The 15,005-nt window shown below is 33.3% G+C and overlaps 1 protein-coding gene across 2 annotated transcripts in view; it reads left to right on the forward strand.

Moving 5' to 3' along the window:
• sha (shavenoid) overlaps positions 1–14,294 on the forward strand; it is a 150,417-nt gene extending 136,123 nt beyond the window's left edge. The window contains exons 12-15 of one of the 2 annotated variants that reach the window (XM_089096051.1): positions 1,759–2,576; positions 6,682–6,861; positions 8,941–9,105; positions 13,822–14,294. In XM_089096051.1, the coding sequence (XP_088952177.1) occupies positions 1,759–2,576; positions 6,682–6,861; positions 8,941–9,105; positions 13,822–14,217 (1,559 nt within the window). In that variant the 3' untranslated portion in view covers positions 14,218–14,294. The remainder of the gene's footprint in view (positions 1–1,758; positions 2,577–6,681; positions 6,862–8,940; positions 9,106–13,821) is intronic. The other variant, XM_089096056.1, reaches the window with a different exon arrangement.
• The last annotated feature ends 711 nt before the right edge of the window (positions 14,295–15,005 follow it).

Raw genomic sequence — 15,005 nt, forward strand, 5'->3', positions numbered from 1 at the left:
AGTTTATTAATGGAAAAACAAATGTATTTAAGGTTAAGAGGGTAGTATTGAAAGTATACTGTATGTTCCACAAATGAAAGCACAGCTATTATTAAAAATATAATGATATATAATAAAAAGGATTCCCAGAAGTTTGAGCAGTTTCCATATTTTTTTTAGGTTACAATTACAAGAGAAAAACTGTTCGAAATATATTTTGTTGTCAGTTAAGTACAAATAACATTCTTGTCTTTAGAGACTTTAAAGGAGCAGTGCATTCACTCTTATTGATGTTTTTTCTTTGTGTCATTTATTCATCCACAGCAATTTATGTTGTTTTAAGTTTGACATGTTATTTGAATTTATTTATGGTCTTCTTAGGTTTTAATATCACTATTTACTTTTCTCTTAGTAGGGATTTTCCAAATTAAAGATATTTTAACATACGTAAAATAGGCCCTTACTTTAAAACTTAATTCAAATACATGTAATTATTCATTTCTATATCTGTTCCCTTTAGGTTATATTTAGTTTTTCATAGTTATACCTGCTTGACATGTTATTTGACTTTATTTATACTCGTTTTAGGTTTTTAATATTGCTTCTTATTTTTCTTTGGAAGGATTTTCTTGGAAAATGTATTTTTCAAATTAGCGATATTATAAACTACATGCAATAGGCAAATACTTTAATATAAAAATGACGACAAGTTCGTTTAACTATTTAGAAGCTTCGATTGATTTGGGTCTACAGTACAGTTGCAGACGTGAGACTTTTCCCTTCTTGCAGAGTAGTTGAGTTAGGTCTCAAGCCGACTTTCAAAAAGAAATCCAGAGCTAAAACTAAGCATTAGAAAGGAGCTGCCAAATCCAAAAAGCTAGACAACTAGATAGTGTTAGTGTTTTTTTCAATGCTTATGCCAGTTTCCACTCTTACGAATTCCCATCTGCTTGGAATTATATTTTTCTCAAAATTCTAATGTACTTTCTTTTTCGTTTCACTTCCTCTTTCTAACGTTTTCTTTTCATTTTTACCGGAACCTAACACGTATCCACTAAAAATATCTAAATTTTCGTTTAAAATCAGAGCTATTTAAATGTTATTCAAAATATATGAGAGGTGCATATGCTCATTTGAAAAGAGTAAGAACTGTTGAAAACACTAGAAGAGACTAGAAAACGCTGAATTTGTACATATAGCTTCTTGTTCAACTGGCGAAAGACTCAATGTTGCCATACTCATTCTAAATAGACGACCCACAGCATTACTCGTAGATCCATCAGAAATAGCACTTATAGGCTATTTGGCTTGATTTTTAGACGCCTTATGTGGTCTGGGAATATAGATCCTCGCAAAAATTCTATTATATATGCATGTGAAACAAAATATTTTCAGAATGTGGCCCTTCTGTGTTTTTTTTTTTTCATGACCTGCAAACGGTCACAGAAGGAAAATTATGTTTTTTAGATATAACTTGATATATCTTTAGTTATAATGTATTTTTAAGATCTAATCTATTTTTTGAAAATAGGCTATTTTTGCTATTTTATATATATTTAAATCAGCTAGGGATATGATCTTAAAACGTAGGATTGATCTAAAACCGTACTTAAATACCTATTGTGTCCTTTTGACAACAACAGTTCCTTTTTCATCGACTCAACGCTACTCAATTGCTTTAATTTTTTTGTCCTCGTGAACTTGAGCTTCCTCTCTTATCAGTTTCCTATAGTTTTGTGGCTAGACTTTAAATCCCCTATAATTTCTATTTTATTATAGGGAATGGTAAGAAGCCAATTACTAAAACAGATCCGGGAGACTTATCTGACGTTTCAACAACTTCAAAACATGAGAGATGGGATCTGGCGGGGGATCCCAATTGGTTTGCCAAACCAAAGGACATAACACGTGAATCTGGTCATTCGAAAGGGGAAAACTCTAGCCCTATTACTGGACAAAGAGATAATTTTGCCTCTTCTCAATCGAAATTCGAATGGGGAGAATTTGAAATGCAACATAACTATTTGTCACGGGAAGATGGGAACCTGGGAACAGCAATGCGGGAAGGAAATTTAGGGTCAGATTTTGTAGAGAATCATGGCACTGTTTCTAAACGTCAAAGGCAGATTTTCTCATCCCCCAATTGTGGGAGGAGTCGAAGTGAAAAATATATCGTCTCAATAAGAAACTTGAAGAACGAAGATCTTGAGGTGCTAAAAAATAACGCCAAAACTGAAAACAACAGTTCAGTTAGGAATAAAATGGCTTTAGCGAGAGTTCATTCATCCCCAGTCCCTATTTTAGAACGGATGGTTGATGAAAGTCCAGCTCTTCCATTGAAAAGTCTTCGCCAAATGTTTGAAAGCCCAGAAGAAGCAAAATATGATGCCCCTCCAAGACCCCAGAAGGGGATTGATATGCAAAGGTTAAATCAAGAATTAAATAGGCAGAGTAAGGTGCAACATCCGGCAGAAAAACGAAAAGAGACTATATATGACTCACCGCCAAAACTGCCACCCAGAAAAGGTGGTACGGGTCCACCTAGTCTTCCCCCAAAATCTTTACACAGAAGAAGTGCCAGTTTGGATGAACTAATGGTAAGCCATAAATAGTCGTCGTTTTCTAAGAATTACCGTGCTCCTAAAGAAATATTGAATTAAATAATAATCTATAAATATTAAAGAAACATGCGTTTGTTTATCTGTTGAATAATGAAATGGTACTTGAGAAAATTTCAGTCTTGAAGTATCCATTTTGAAACCTAAATAAGAAAGTAATTAGGTTTCATTGACAAAAACAGTTTTTTCTTATTATTGTTCTTGGGAATGGACAAAATAAAGAGACATTTGAGGGCTTTGACGCTAGAACCTCCAAAAAAATGTAAATTTTTGACTAGTCAGATGGCCTCTGAAAGGTCCACATAAAAGGAGGTCAGTAAGGCTTACAAAAAAAGGAAAGCAAATAGACTTGAAATTTAATTGAGCCCCCTAAAGAAATATTGCCTTCAGCTTCTAATGGCCAGTATTATGTTGCAATACTCATGCTTTAGCAGTTTGAATCGATTGATCTGTTTTCCAATTTATATCGCAAATTAGTTTTTTGGAGGAGTTAATAAAGCTCAGATTGTTTACATTTGTCTAAACTCTTTGGCTGCTCTCCCATTTACTGTAGTCGGTTTACTCTAACTAAATTTTAATTACTCTATATTAATTTATTAGCGAATTACTTAAATACACTGAATTAAAAATTGATTTGCCCAAGTTTTCTACAAACAAATGCAAGAGTACTCGGTAAAACTGTTTATATGGACTTCTTTCCGATTGTAAATTCCGTCATTCATTCTACTAGTATCTGCATTCATTTTTTCTTCCTTTATTCACTTTGGCAATTTTTAAATAGAGAAAACTGACTTGATTAATATAGCTGTAGTTATTTTTGCTCATAAAAATACAAAAACAAAAACGTGACAAAACAAAATTGTTTACCCAGGTAGCACGCAGAACATGCCTAATTTGTAAGCTTTGTTATCAGAATTTTTAAATTGATGAATAAATAGGAGTTAAAACAGGCTTTTGAAGTGGATGATAAGAAATCTGTAATAAATGTTAATTTCTATCCCTTATTTCTATTACATTTCTAAGCAGTTTCTATTACAACAAGGTGCTTTACGTCGCAAAAACAAGGTGCATTTCATGCGAATCCAACCTACGAATAAATCTCCAATAATCCGGATTAAAGCCGATTCGCCGGATAGGCCTGTCTGTGGGACTTTCTAAGATTTTTAAGACTTTTTGAAGCTACAACAAATAAAAGCTATTCACACATGTAAAATGTTAAAAATTGTTCTCTTTTTGAAAAACAATGTGAAAAAAAAGAAAAAGAAAATAAAAATGCTTGAAGAATGCGGAACAGTTATTTGAATTATAGAAAATTTTAGTTAACATTGTTTATCGCCATTAAGGATGATTCTTGTATAGCTAAGATCATTTCGCATATGCGTGTGTGTTCTTTGCAGTCATGTCATGTTGGAGGGAGATGGGGCTCCTCCCCCTATATTTGTTTGGACCTCTAGATTTTTAAAATTTTCTTTTGTGTTTTTCATTAAAAAACATCATCTTGGTGGTATTTTTGCTGAAAAAAATGAAAAAAGACAAATTTGCCTCTCCCCCTAGATTTTGAAAGTACATTTTGCCCCTGTTCAAATTATCACGGATTGACACCACTGCTTTTTGTTTGTGTCTTTGTTTTCTTGAAATTACTTCCATTCTTTACAGATATTATTCCTTTATCGGTATTAACTGAAAAAAACAAGTTTTTTTTTAACTGAAAGTAAGGAGCGACATTAAAACTTAAAATGAACAGAAAGTATTCCGTATATGAAAGGGGCTGTCCTCTCCTCAACGCCTCGCTTTTTACGCTAAAGTTTGACTTTCTCATAGCTTTATTTTTTAAAACAATAAAAAACTTTAGCGTAAAGAGCGAGGCGTTGAGGAGGGGACAGCCCCTTTCATATACGGAATAATTTCTGTTCGTTTTAAGTTTTAATGTTGCTCCTTACTTTCAGTTAAAAAAACCTATTTTTTAGTTAATTTCTGAACGTTTTTTAATTAATGCAGCTTTGATTTTGGCTCATCGTACATGAATAATTAAAACAAAATTCGCATATTAATTTTCCTTTTTTTGCTAATTGGCTTTCTCGAAATTTTGTTCAGACGTAACTCACGAATTAACTTACGTAACAAATTTCTATATTCGTATGTTTTTATTACATATATTAGGAAGTTCGCTCCCTAGTCAATACCTCGCTCTTTACGCTAAAGTTCGAATTTTGTTCGAATCACAAACCCCTGAATCACAAAGGCCGGTTAATTAGAATAGATAGCTCTTTTGAAAGCACTAAAAAACTTTAGCGTAAAGAGCGAGTTATTGACTAGGGGGCAAACCTCTCATATACGTAATAATTTCTGTTCGTTTTTTAATGTTGCTCCTTATTTTCAGTTGAAAAAACTTGTCTTTTTTATTTAATTTCTGATTGTTTTTTAAATAATGCTGGGAAACCTGGCGCCCCCTTCATAGAAATGTCCCTTCCTCCAAGGAAATATCCTCCATGGAAAGACCCTCCCCCGTAACGCATAATCAGACCCCGACCCCTCACTAGAAAAAAAATTCCTTCTGAAACCGCCTGAAGACTTTCCAATAACCAATAATATATGTAAACAATGGGCAAAATTTATAAATTGCTGCTCTTCCCTCAGGAACTGTGGGTAATTCAGTCATCGTCAAAGACATATTAATAATATGTTCGACTATGTTGAACAAAATGGCTATCTCAAAATTTTTATTGGGTGACTTTGGGAAAAAATGAATGTGGTAGGGGGTCTAGTTTCCCTTCAATTTTTTGGTCACTTAAAAGGGCCATTAGAACATTAAATTTTTTCTTAAATAAACCTTGTCACGATAGCATGGGACCGTTCTGTGGACATAATGACCGCTGGAAAAAAAACAAAAAAACACGCATTCGTGATCCTTTCTCTGGCCAAAACTATTAAATTCCACATTTTTCATATTGAAGCTTTAAACCTCTATTGTAGGGCTTTCTAACACACTGAATCTGATGGTGTTGTTTTTAGCAAGTTTACATTAGTGTCTAGGGGTATTTTCTCCTTTTTTCAAAAATAAGTCAAATTTTCTCAGGCGCATAACTTTTAATGGGTAAGACTAAACTTGATGAAACGTATATGTTTGAAATCAGCATAAAACTTTGATTCTTCTGATGTATCTATTGGTATCAAAATTCCGTTTTTTAGAGTTTCGGTTACTATTGAGCCGGATCGCTCCTTACTTACAGTTCGTTACCACGAACTGTTTGATTTACTGACTATTTTGACTTCTAAACAAAATATATTTTAAAATAACCTATCAATACATGGAACTTTACAGTGGATTTTTCTTCTGCTGAAGAAACAAAATATATTTTACAAAATTATAGTATTTAATCTTTATTTTCAATGGTTTATTTTTGTTATTAATTAATTTAAGTACTGTTGCTATTAATGAATGATATTTTCAATTATTTAATTTTAAGTTTTATATTTTGACTATGATAAAAATATTATTTTCTTTTGGGTTTTTCATTAAAAAGCATCATCTTGGTGGTATTTTCGCTGAAAAAAATAAAAAAAGACAAATTTGCCTCTTCCCCTAGATTTTGAAAGTACATTTTGACCCTGTTTAAATTATCATGGATTGACGCCACTGCTTTTTGTTTGTTTCTTCGTTTTCTTGAAACTACGTCCAGTCCTTACAGATATTATTCCTTTATATGTATTTCTGGCTATTTTGACTTCTAAAAAAAAAAAGAAGAAAAACCTATTTTGAAAATAATTGATTAATACATGGAACTTTTCTGTGGATTTTTCTTCTGCTGAAGAAACAGAATATATTTTACAAAATCATCAAATTTAATTTTTATTTTCAACGATTAAATTTTTGTTATTAATTAATTTAAGTACTATTGCTATTAACGTATGGTATTTCTAATTATTTAATTTTATGTTTTATTTTTGACGATGATAAAAACATTATTTTAATTTTTGATAGTATCTGAAAATTTTATACCTGAAGATGAAAAAAGAAGTGTTAAAATTTGTGCAGTAGTGTGGTCCGTTTAATATATATGTATATATATACTGTTTTTCTTAGGAGTATGAGCCAATTGGTTCAGTAAAATCCAATACTTCATTATACGATGACACTAAATCCACAAGTTCTGTACATGAACTGTTGCAACGAATCGAAGAGTTTGAAAAAGAAGAAGCATATCTTAGACAGAGTCATCTTGTATCTGAAAATGGAACTATAAGTGAGTCCGGAATTTCCAAGGTGAGAGACATTTTCAAGTTAATTCCTTAAATACCAAAGACATTAAACTAGAAATAATTTCGACCCCTTGACTCATCTTAAGTGTATTTATGTCTGAAAACGGCAATTTTTCATATTATATATTTTTGGCTATTTCAAAAATAGGCGGTTTTTAGGGCAGTGTCGTATTTTCCGTTGGGTTGCCATGCTTGACCGTGAAAATAAATAAGAAAAACTATTTAATTAAATTTGACAAAACTTTTCGTCAGTAAAAGTTGAAGCATCAACCACCTGTTGATTTTCGAAGACATTTTTAGAGGGAAAATATACTTTCTGAAATTTTTTGGTGTCATATGTTTTTAGCTTATTTTTGGCTTCCATTGCTACTAAGGCACCCTTTCAGTTAGTCTACTATGATCTTTTGCTTCCAAGTTGTTTCGGTAGGGATGAAGAACGTGACGGTGGAAGTCGGACTGTAGGCATTTAATTCTTAAGTCTAGGGTAACTTTTTGTCGTCTTATTTTCAAAGAAATCTTAGATTGGAAGACTTCAAGTGAACCCTTAGATTAGAAGATTCTTAATATCATGTCTGGAACAATGTACAATGAAAGAAAACTGGTAAATATTCTTTATTACATTCACTTTTTGGATGCATGCATAATAACTCAGTATTAAAAAATGATAAACTTTAATACTTGGCAACATCCCCTAATGTGCTTATGGGAAGTAAAGGGCAGTGTTCTAAAGGCACCAGTTGTATGATATACTCATCTTTACACTACATCACCAATTTTTCAAAGTTATTAAGAACTTCGTACATCAATAAATGGAAAAGCGTATCGTTAGGGGAAGGGACCGTATTCTCCTCAATTTTGAGGTGAATCATGGTTGTCCCCTTTTTTTAATTACCTGTATAGATAGTCACCACAGCGCCGTTTCCGAGAAACAAAATCACACGGGAGGGAAATAATCCCTAATTTCGGTGCAACTTTAAGTAATTCTCTCTTCCCCAGGAATAAACCCACGAGTTCAATTTCGAAAAGTAATTCCGTGGGATATCATCTGCAATTCAATTCATTTTTTTTCTAAGTGAAAGGTTCTCGATCTAAAATCTAAGCCTCTCTCCAACCAAAAAATATGCCTCAGTTAAATTTTGAAAGGACTGGGCCTGCCAACCATTTAAGAATTAGGGAGATAGAACCAGATTTTATAATGCTTTGTGTAGTGTTTTCTCCCCCTATATTAACGATTAATTTAAATAATCTAAGCAGAAGACAATATTTACAGGGATTTTCGTGTGCCAATCTATTTTTATTAAGTGAAAATTTGCAGTCTAATATCTAAGACACTCTCAGTCTATTAATATCACTCATTTAATTTCTGTTGGGTATACTGGGGTATAAGGTATAAAGACATAATAATTTTTTTTACCACATTAAGTAATTTCTAACCCCTCTACCTCCTTCCATAACTTATCCCGCAATTCAGGCTAAGAAAGGTCAGGTACGAGGTATCTTTTATCCCTTTATATTTTCAGTGGTAACTTCTCAATCTAAAATACGAGCCTTTCTTCGTCTATAAAATATCCCTCACTTAATTTTGTCCACCCTTACCAACTTTTTACCTTTTTTACCATCCGTCTTACGCTCATTTTTATTTTTTATTAATGTTTCAGCGTAGTGAAACAGACTGTTTACTTGCAAGAATCAAGATACAAAAAAATAACTATGTCTAAGCTATAGACTGACATACCAGACCAAAAACGAGAGAAGTCCTAACTTGCTACATAAAAAACTTGGTTTCCATACTGTTTTTTGATAAGAAAATTTTTCTATTCTAAAAGTTTGAAAATTTCAAAATCACCACTTCAAGTTCACCCCCTCCTCTGATCCAATCTTGATCTGACACTAAAGTTCCTCTTAATAAATTGTAGTTTTCAAATTTTTATTTACGAATTGTTCCTTTGTGCGTTAATTTTCATTATGTGTTAATTTCAAACTTGAGTCTGAAAGTTCATGTAATTTTAAAAAGTAAATTATGCATTATCTTTTTCCCTTCTGGGACCGATGGGAATTAACCTTTTTTTTTCTTTTTTCGAAGGGCATGGAAATCGCCCTCCAAGTTCGTGCCAAAATGCTGGAGAATAGGAATACAAAAAGCTCAATTAAAATAAAGCTCCGGAGATTTCTAGAGAAAATGGAAGATGCTTTTTCAGAGAATGATGGATCTGCCAAAAAAACGGAGAAAGCCAAAAATCTCTCTAGGGTAAGTTAACAAAAGAAAGTCGACTTTCTCTTCTCTCTGTCTCTTCAAAAGTATCATAAAAATAACGAGGAAATACATACTACTGGGAAAAGGTGTTAAACTGTATGTTATTGTTGTCACATCGTATATTATTATTATTGTATTTGTTTTCTACTGCATGAATGTTCATACTATTTTATTTATATTCACTATACTATTATAATGTTCATATTCGTTGTATTCATCATTATTATTATACTATTGTTACTATTGGCGTATATATTTATTTCTCTTATATGATATAAAATAATAGCTACTGAATTCAAAGGCGTAGCTAGCCAAAATATGGGTGGGGGGGGGGAACAATGGATTTACTGACTGGGTTATATTACTGACTGCATGGGTGATATTGCTATTGAAATTACTTAATTTATTTCCACTGACAGAGGCTGATTATCTTCCATTGATTTTATGTGATATATTTTCATCAGCATGATTGCCTAATGAAGACAAAATTTGAGCCAAAATTGTGGCGTTTCGCTCTACTATTGTACCAACTCAATTTTTTTATCCACTGTTTTTTTTTTTGGGGGGTGGGGGGGGGTCAACCCTCTCCCCCATAAATGACGTTCCTAAATCTATTGAGGTATAATATTTAAATAGACTCAGCTGCTGTCAATTAAAAAGCGGCATAATCAAAGCTGTGTCCAGGGCGGAGGTACGGGGTTTGAACCGAAAAACTCCTAAGAAGCTTACTGTTAAAAACCTTAAAAAGCCATCTTCTCAAAAATAATTCCCTTTGTTTAACCCCTACACGAACAAACTTACACAAATAGTTGGTAGCAAACCCGTTCCTCTCAGACGTCCTCTCAATTAACCAGCACTCACTTCCAGACACTCTTCATACATGTATTTAATCAGTGTGCTTTCATTTTCAAAACAACAATGGAAAAAATAAAGCAGTATAATAATCAAGATTACTGTAAAGAACTAAAGAAAATGAACTGAATGGTGTTATATAATCATATAAAACCTCGGCAATTCAATTTTATTATTTTTTACTTCAATATATTTCGATATTTCAAAGTTAAAATATAAAAGAATATGATGTTTTGTTTTCACTGAAGCGTTAATGACAAAACCGGCTTTAGAACTATATAGAGCCGCTCCCCTATTTTCACAACCGGGATATGCATAGTGTCTTTGAATAAGTTCAGCAACCCCCCCCCCTCAGGATATTCACTGAAACTTTGAATTTAATACCCTTAACTGTTTCTGACATATAGCACGCACAATTTTAACAACCTGCATGCGCATAGTATCTTTTGATTTAGTTCAATATTCCCCTTAACATTTACTGAAAGTTTCAGCTAAATACTGTTAGGCGTTCCTAAAATATTATAAACATGTCTTTTTGACAACAGCGATCAGCATAGTTATGTTTTGATTAAGTTCAACATCCCACTCAAAGAAAACATTTACTATATAAATCTAGTAAGTTGGATTTGTTATTGATTCTGTATAAAGTCATATAGCTTACCTATCTTCAGAAATCGCTGCTATATTTTTCTAGGTTAATTCGATAAATAGTGTAGGTTTGTTTTTTCGAGCGCAGAGAGAAAGCCCCAGAAATTCGGTATTTTAACCAATGTGAATAAGTATCAAACTGAGCCAGGCGAACTTATGTACGAAGTTATGTTTTGGTGAAAGTTGTATATTAGTTAGTAGGCAATTCTCATCTATTACTTAAAGCCGTACCAAAATTAATGTACCTGTGTGTAAAAGCCAAGCCCGAATAAAACTTTATATATAAGTTCAGACATCTGCCAGTTTCCTATCAAAAGTTCATAAGAAAACAGATAAATTAGGCAGAGAAAGCCCCCCACCAATGTTATTCCCCTGACTTATCCTTGGTTAATTACTATCTGTTCTGCTCTGTCTATGGCATTGTGAAAAATGGAAAATAAATGAAACAAAATTAGTAAAGTTTTAATGACGCAAGTTTGTAGGAAAAATTTAGAGAAGAATCTTCAAACTGATATACAATGATATAGACTATTTTTTACCCTAGCGTTTTGGTATTAAATAATTTCACCCTAAAAAATAATAAAAAAGATTTTAAAATAGGCTATGAAAACATTAGTTTAAATAAACTAGGTTTAATTAAGCACTTTCAAATAGCTGGGGAAGATTTTATTCTAAATTTGACTAATCATAGCACGCACCCCTAGGTTCTGCACCCCGCTGTTCTGCACCCCGAGGTACTTACGGATATCTACTTGAAAGTTTTCCTTAAATACAAAGTAGCGAATTAAATTACTTAGCTACGGGTAAAGTTTCGAAAATACGAATATACGGGTAAAGCTTCGAATATACGGATGCAGGCAAAAGCACCTTAGAAATAGTGGGGCGCAGGCATTACCAGTGGGGCATTGCAATATTTTGGTTGATCATGGACAGGACGTGCACCCTCACGCTCACTATACTTTAGAGCCTTAATTCTGAAAAAAAAATACATTTTTCATGTGAAGTACGTCAAATTCATGTGCATATAAAGAGGAAAAGATAAATGATAGTATAGCAATGACGCATACGTTGTACAAAAGGTGCTGTATTAAGACAATATTTTTGTTAGTATAATATATGCGTAGAGGACGGTCCGAAAAAAGATATCAAGTTAATGGCCTTTTCAGCTTCCTTCAGGCGAAATCACGTAAAATCTTGAATAGCAAAGTTTAAGTTTCATGAGGGGGGATCAGGATTTTATAAATGCCTAGGTGGGACATGGTCCAAAAAGGGTAAAACCACTGCTTTAGACCCTTAGTAGGTTTTAAAAAACAGTAGGCTTGGGTTTTAAGAACAGGTGACCTTTCGAGTATTACTGAGGAAGATAGAAGCACTAATTTTGCCGTTGGATCCTTGTTAAAACCAAAAAACTCTTGCATGGAGTTTTTTGAAAAATTTCTTCCATTCTATACCACTAAATGTAACCATCAACAGAATCAAGCAACTGAATAAGCGCATATTAGAAAAAAATAGACAAAGATAACTCTGTGCATAAAAAAAAGTGAATATAAATATATAGATATTAGCTATAGAGTTCATACAAAATCACCACCGTCCGCCATCCACATTCTGGGTGTGCTTCAAAAAAATTGGCGACTTTGTGGATACTATAATACCACAGATGCCTGTGGTATCTTTTGCTTCAAGCTGAAGATGCACCCATCCAGCAGATGGATAATCCATCTGATTGATAAATCCAAACATATCCAATGGTCAAAGATGACTGTTTGACGATCCTTTTGTTGTCCACTTTTCGCGAGTGACGAACTTGCTTTTTGACTACCTTTTATTGTGTGTCGCCTTATCTGGAGTCCAAAGGGTCAATAAAAGGAGTAAAAAACCACTAAGAAAATTAGTTTAAAAGTGAAGTAGGTTTCTTTGATTGAACTTTATTCGCATCTGATACTGTCATTTTACCTTCAGGGGATAGGGGAGATATCAAATCTGGTCATGACCAGGAAATAATCTTAAATTGCCCTGAGATCACAAAATGTGGTCACTGAAGATATCGTTTCAACAAACGCTCGCAATTGAGGTGGTGCTTGATTTGGTCAATTGAAAAATTGAACATGTCACTATCAAGGAAACACAATTCAACTAAAACGATTCTAAGTCAAATTACAAATACTTTCTTGTCCACTAATAGGGAAAATAGTGCCTTAAAATGTACTGACTTTTCTTTTTTGACCCTCTCCTTCCCACTTGGAAAAATATTTGTATAAAACTCTTATAACAACCTTAAATCTATGTTTGATTGAGCAGAGTCTAAGGAATTATTTCGCTTCTTTTTAATCTCTTTTTTTTAATTCTTTTTTCCTTTTTTAATCATCGGATTTTTTAACGGTTAAGTAATTAGTTCAGTCGATAATTAGTCAATCGATAAATCTTATGTCTCAGAAAACGATGCATTCAAATAAAAGCATACAAATTCGGTCAAAACAGAAAAAAAAAATATGTATATAGACAAATGCAGAACAACAACAAAAAGAATATACAACGCAAACTATTCAGTGAGTAAACATTGCTAAATAGGGAGGCAGAAAAAAATTGGAAGACCAGAGAAACATTTGACTGGCAGTCGCACTTTGAATTTCACTGATCGGTGATATATTTCTTGACACTTAGTTCAAAGATTATGGACAGCTTGTATGAGTGGAAATTGACGCTGGTGCCAAGCAGAAAACCACCAACGCCATCTAATATTTGACGCTTCTTGGCATCTTTCAAGCTTTTTAGTTGTGTTTTTCTCAGAAACAGAGATAAGACTCTTACTACTACAGTAATTTTGTTAGTTTGACTAATTACCATAATTTAGCCTTTTTTAGTTTCACTGAAAGCCACGAAACACGAAATGCTTGACGGCACGGGTGTTTTTTTTCTACTAGTGCCAGTTACCACTCTTATAAGTTACCCATATTCTTGAAATCATGTAAATCTGTAAAGCTTTCCGAGCAAAAGCAATGTTTAAGGTATTTATGCCTCAGAAATTATGAGGAGGGTGGCTGCACCATGATTGCGCTTTGAAATAGTTTTTTATGTCTACCAAATAATGGTAAGTCTTATACCACTCTGCATTCCCTAGAATGCATACAGTTTTTAGTGTATATATGTCCTGTATCTCCCGCGTAGCGTATTTATGTCCCCTTTATCTTATTTATTCTTTTTTTGTAGGTAAACACACTCAAATCTGTGTCTTCTCAACTAAGTTTGGCCTCAACGGTTGAAAGTTCGGGAGATTACGATTCGAACAAAAGAACACCTGCTGATCAAAGTTCTATTCATTCCGATACGGATTGGCATTTTTCTGCAAGCTCAACGCCACGTAACTTACGTCGTCTTAGTGAAAATAGTGACGACGGTAGTTTAGGGTCAGATGGCACGGGCCACGCCAGTAGTTGTTCTTTTGATACTTTGAAAACTCGTAAATCCTATCCAATTAAACCTCCAACTGACTATGGATTTTTTGTTAACAATATTTACGATACAGGAACAACTAAAAAGAAAATTTCAAATTCGATGGATAGTGGAGTTTATTCAACTGTACAAAATGATGGACCAAAAGTGTAACATTAACCCTTATTTATTTTTGTTATAAGCGTTTGACTGTAATTTTGTTATGAAATAATTGTTTCGTCTCTTTATGATTTTTTGCTTTGATGTTTTAGGTTCAATTTCTAAGGTTATATAGTCCAAGTGTAACTAGGACTAGCCTGTTCGGGAGAGGGGGTATATCATTAGAGCTACTGAGGGTCCTAAGCTGCCCAATCTGCACCTTAATCCACCTCTGCGTCTGGATATATCCTAGCCATATATCCAGGATATATCCAGACGAAGAAAAAAAGAGCAAGCATAATTTATCAGTTAACCTTTTGCCTTTCAAGTAACAATGGCATTCTTTTTAGTCTCGGCAATTCAAAATCAGTTATAATACGCTTTTTTATAGATTAAACTATGCAGCCCACCTTATAGGACGAAAAAGATACTTGATTGGTCGTCCTTATCGGTCGCCCGTTGACTGGCCGTCCAGTATCGTCCTTATCAGAAAATTCTTGAATTAGTCCGTCCAGTCTGTTTTTCTGTATCTTATTTAGTCCTTAACATAGTTACAGGTTTCAGATTTTTTTTTTTAACGGATTTCTTATCCTTTTTTCTAATGCAGAAATACCGGAAATTAGAAAACTATGATATCAGAATCATGTATGTTTTATTGTATTAGCCAAACGAATTCTTTCTTATCCAACTGTTCGGATAAGAGTCCCCTTCAGTAATAGCTTCATTGGTTACCCAATATCTTTAGCTGAGTTAAACCAAACAATTAGTCAACGGAGAATTTTCAAGCGTGCAGATAACATTAC

This window comes from Artemia sp. Qi Xiang Cuo, chromosome 1 (assembly GCF_049724085.1).
Source record: "Artemia sp. Qi Xiang Cuo chromosome 1, ASM4972408v1, whole genome shotgun sequence".
Taxonomy (NCBI): Eukaryota; Metazoa; Arthropoda; class Branchiopoda; order Anostraca; family Artemiidae; genus Artemia; species Artemia sp. Qi Xiang Cuo.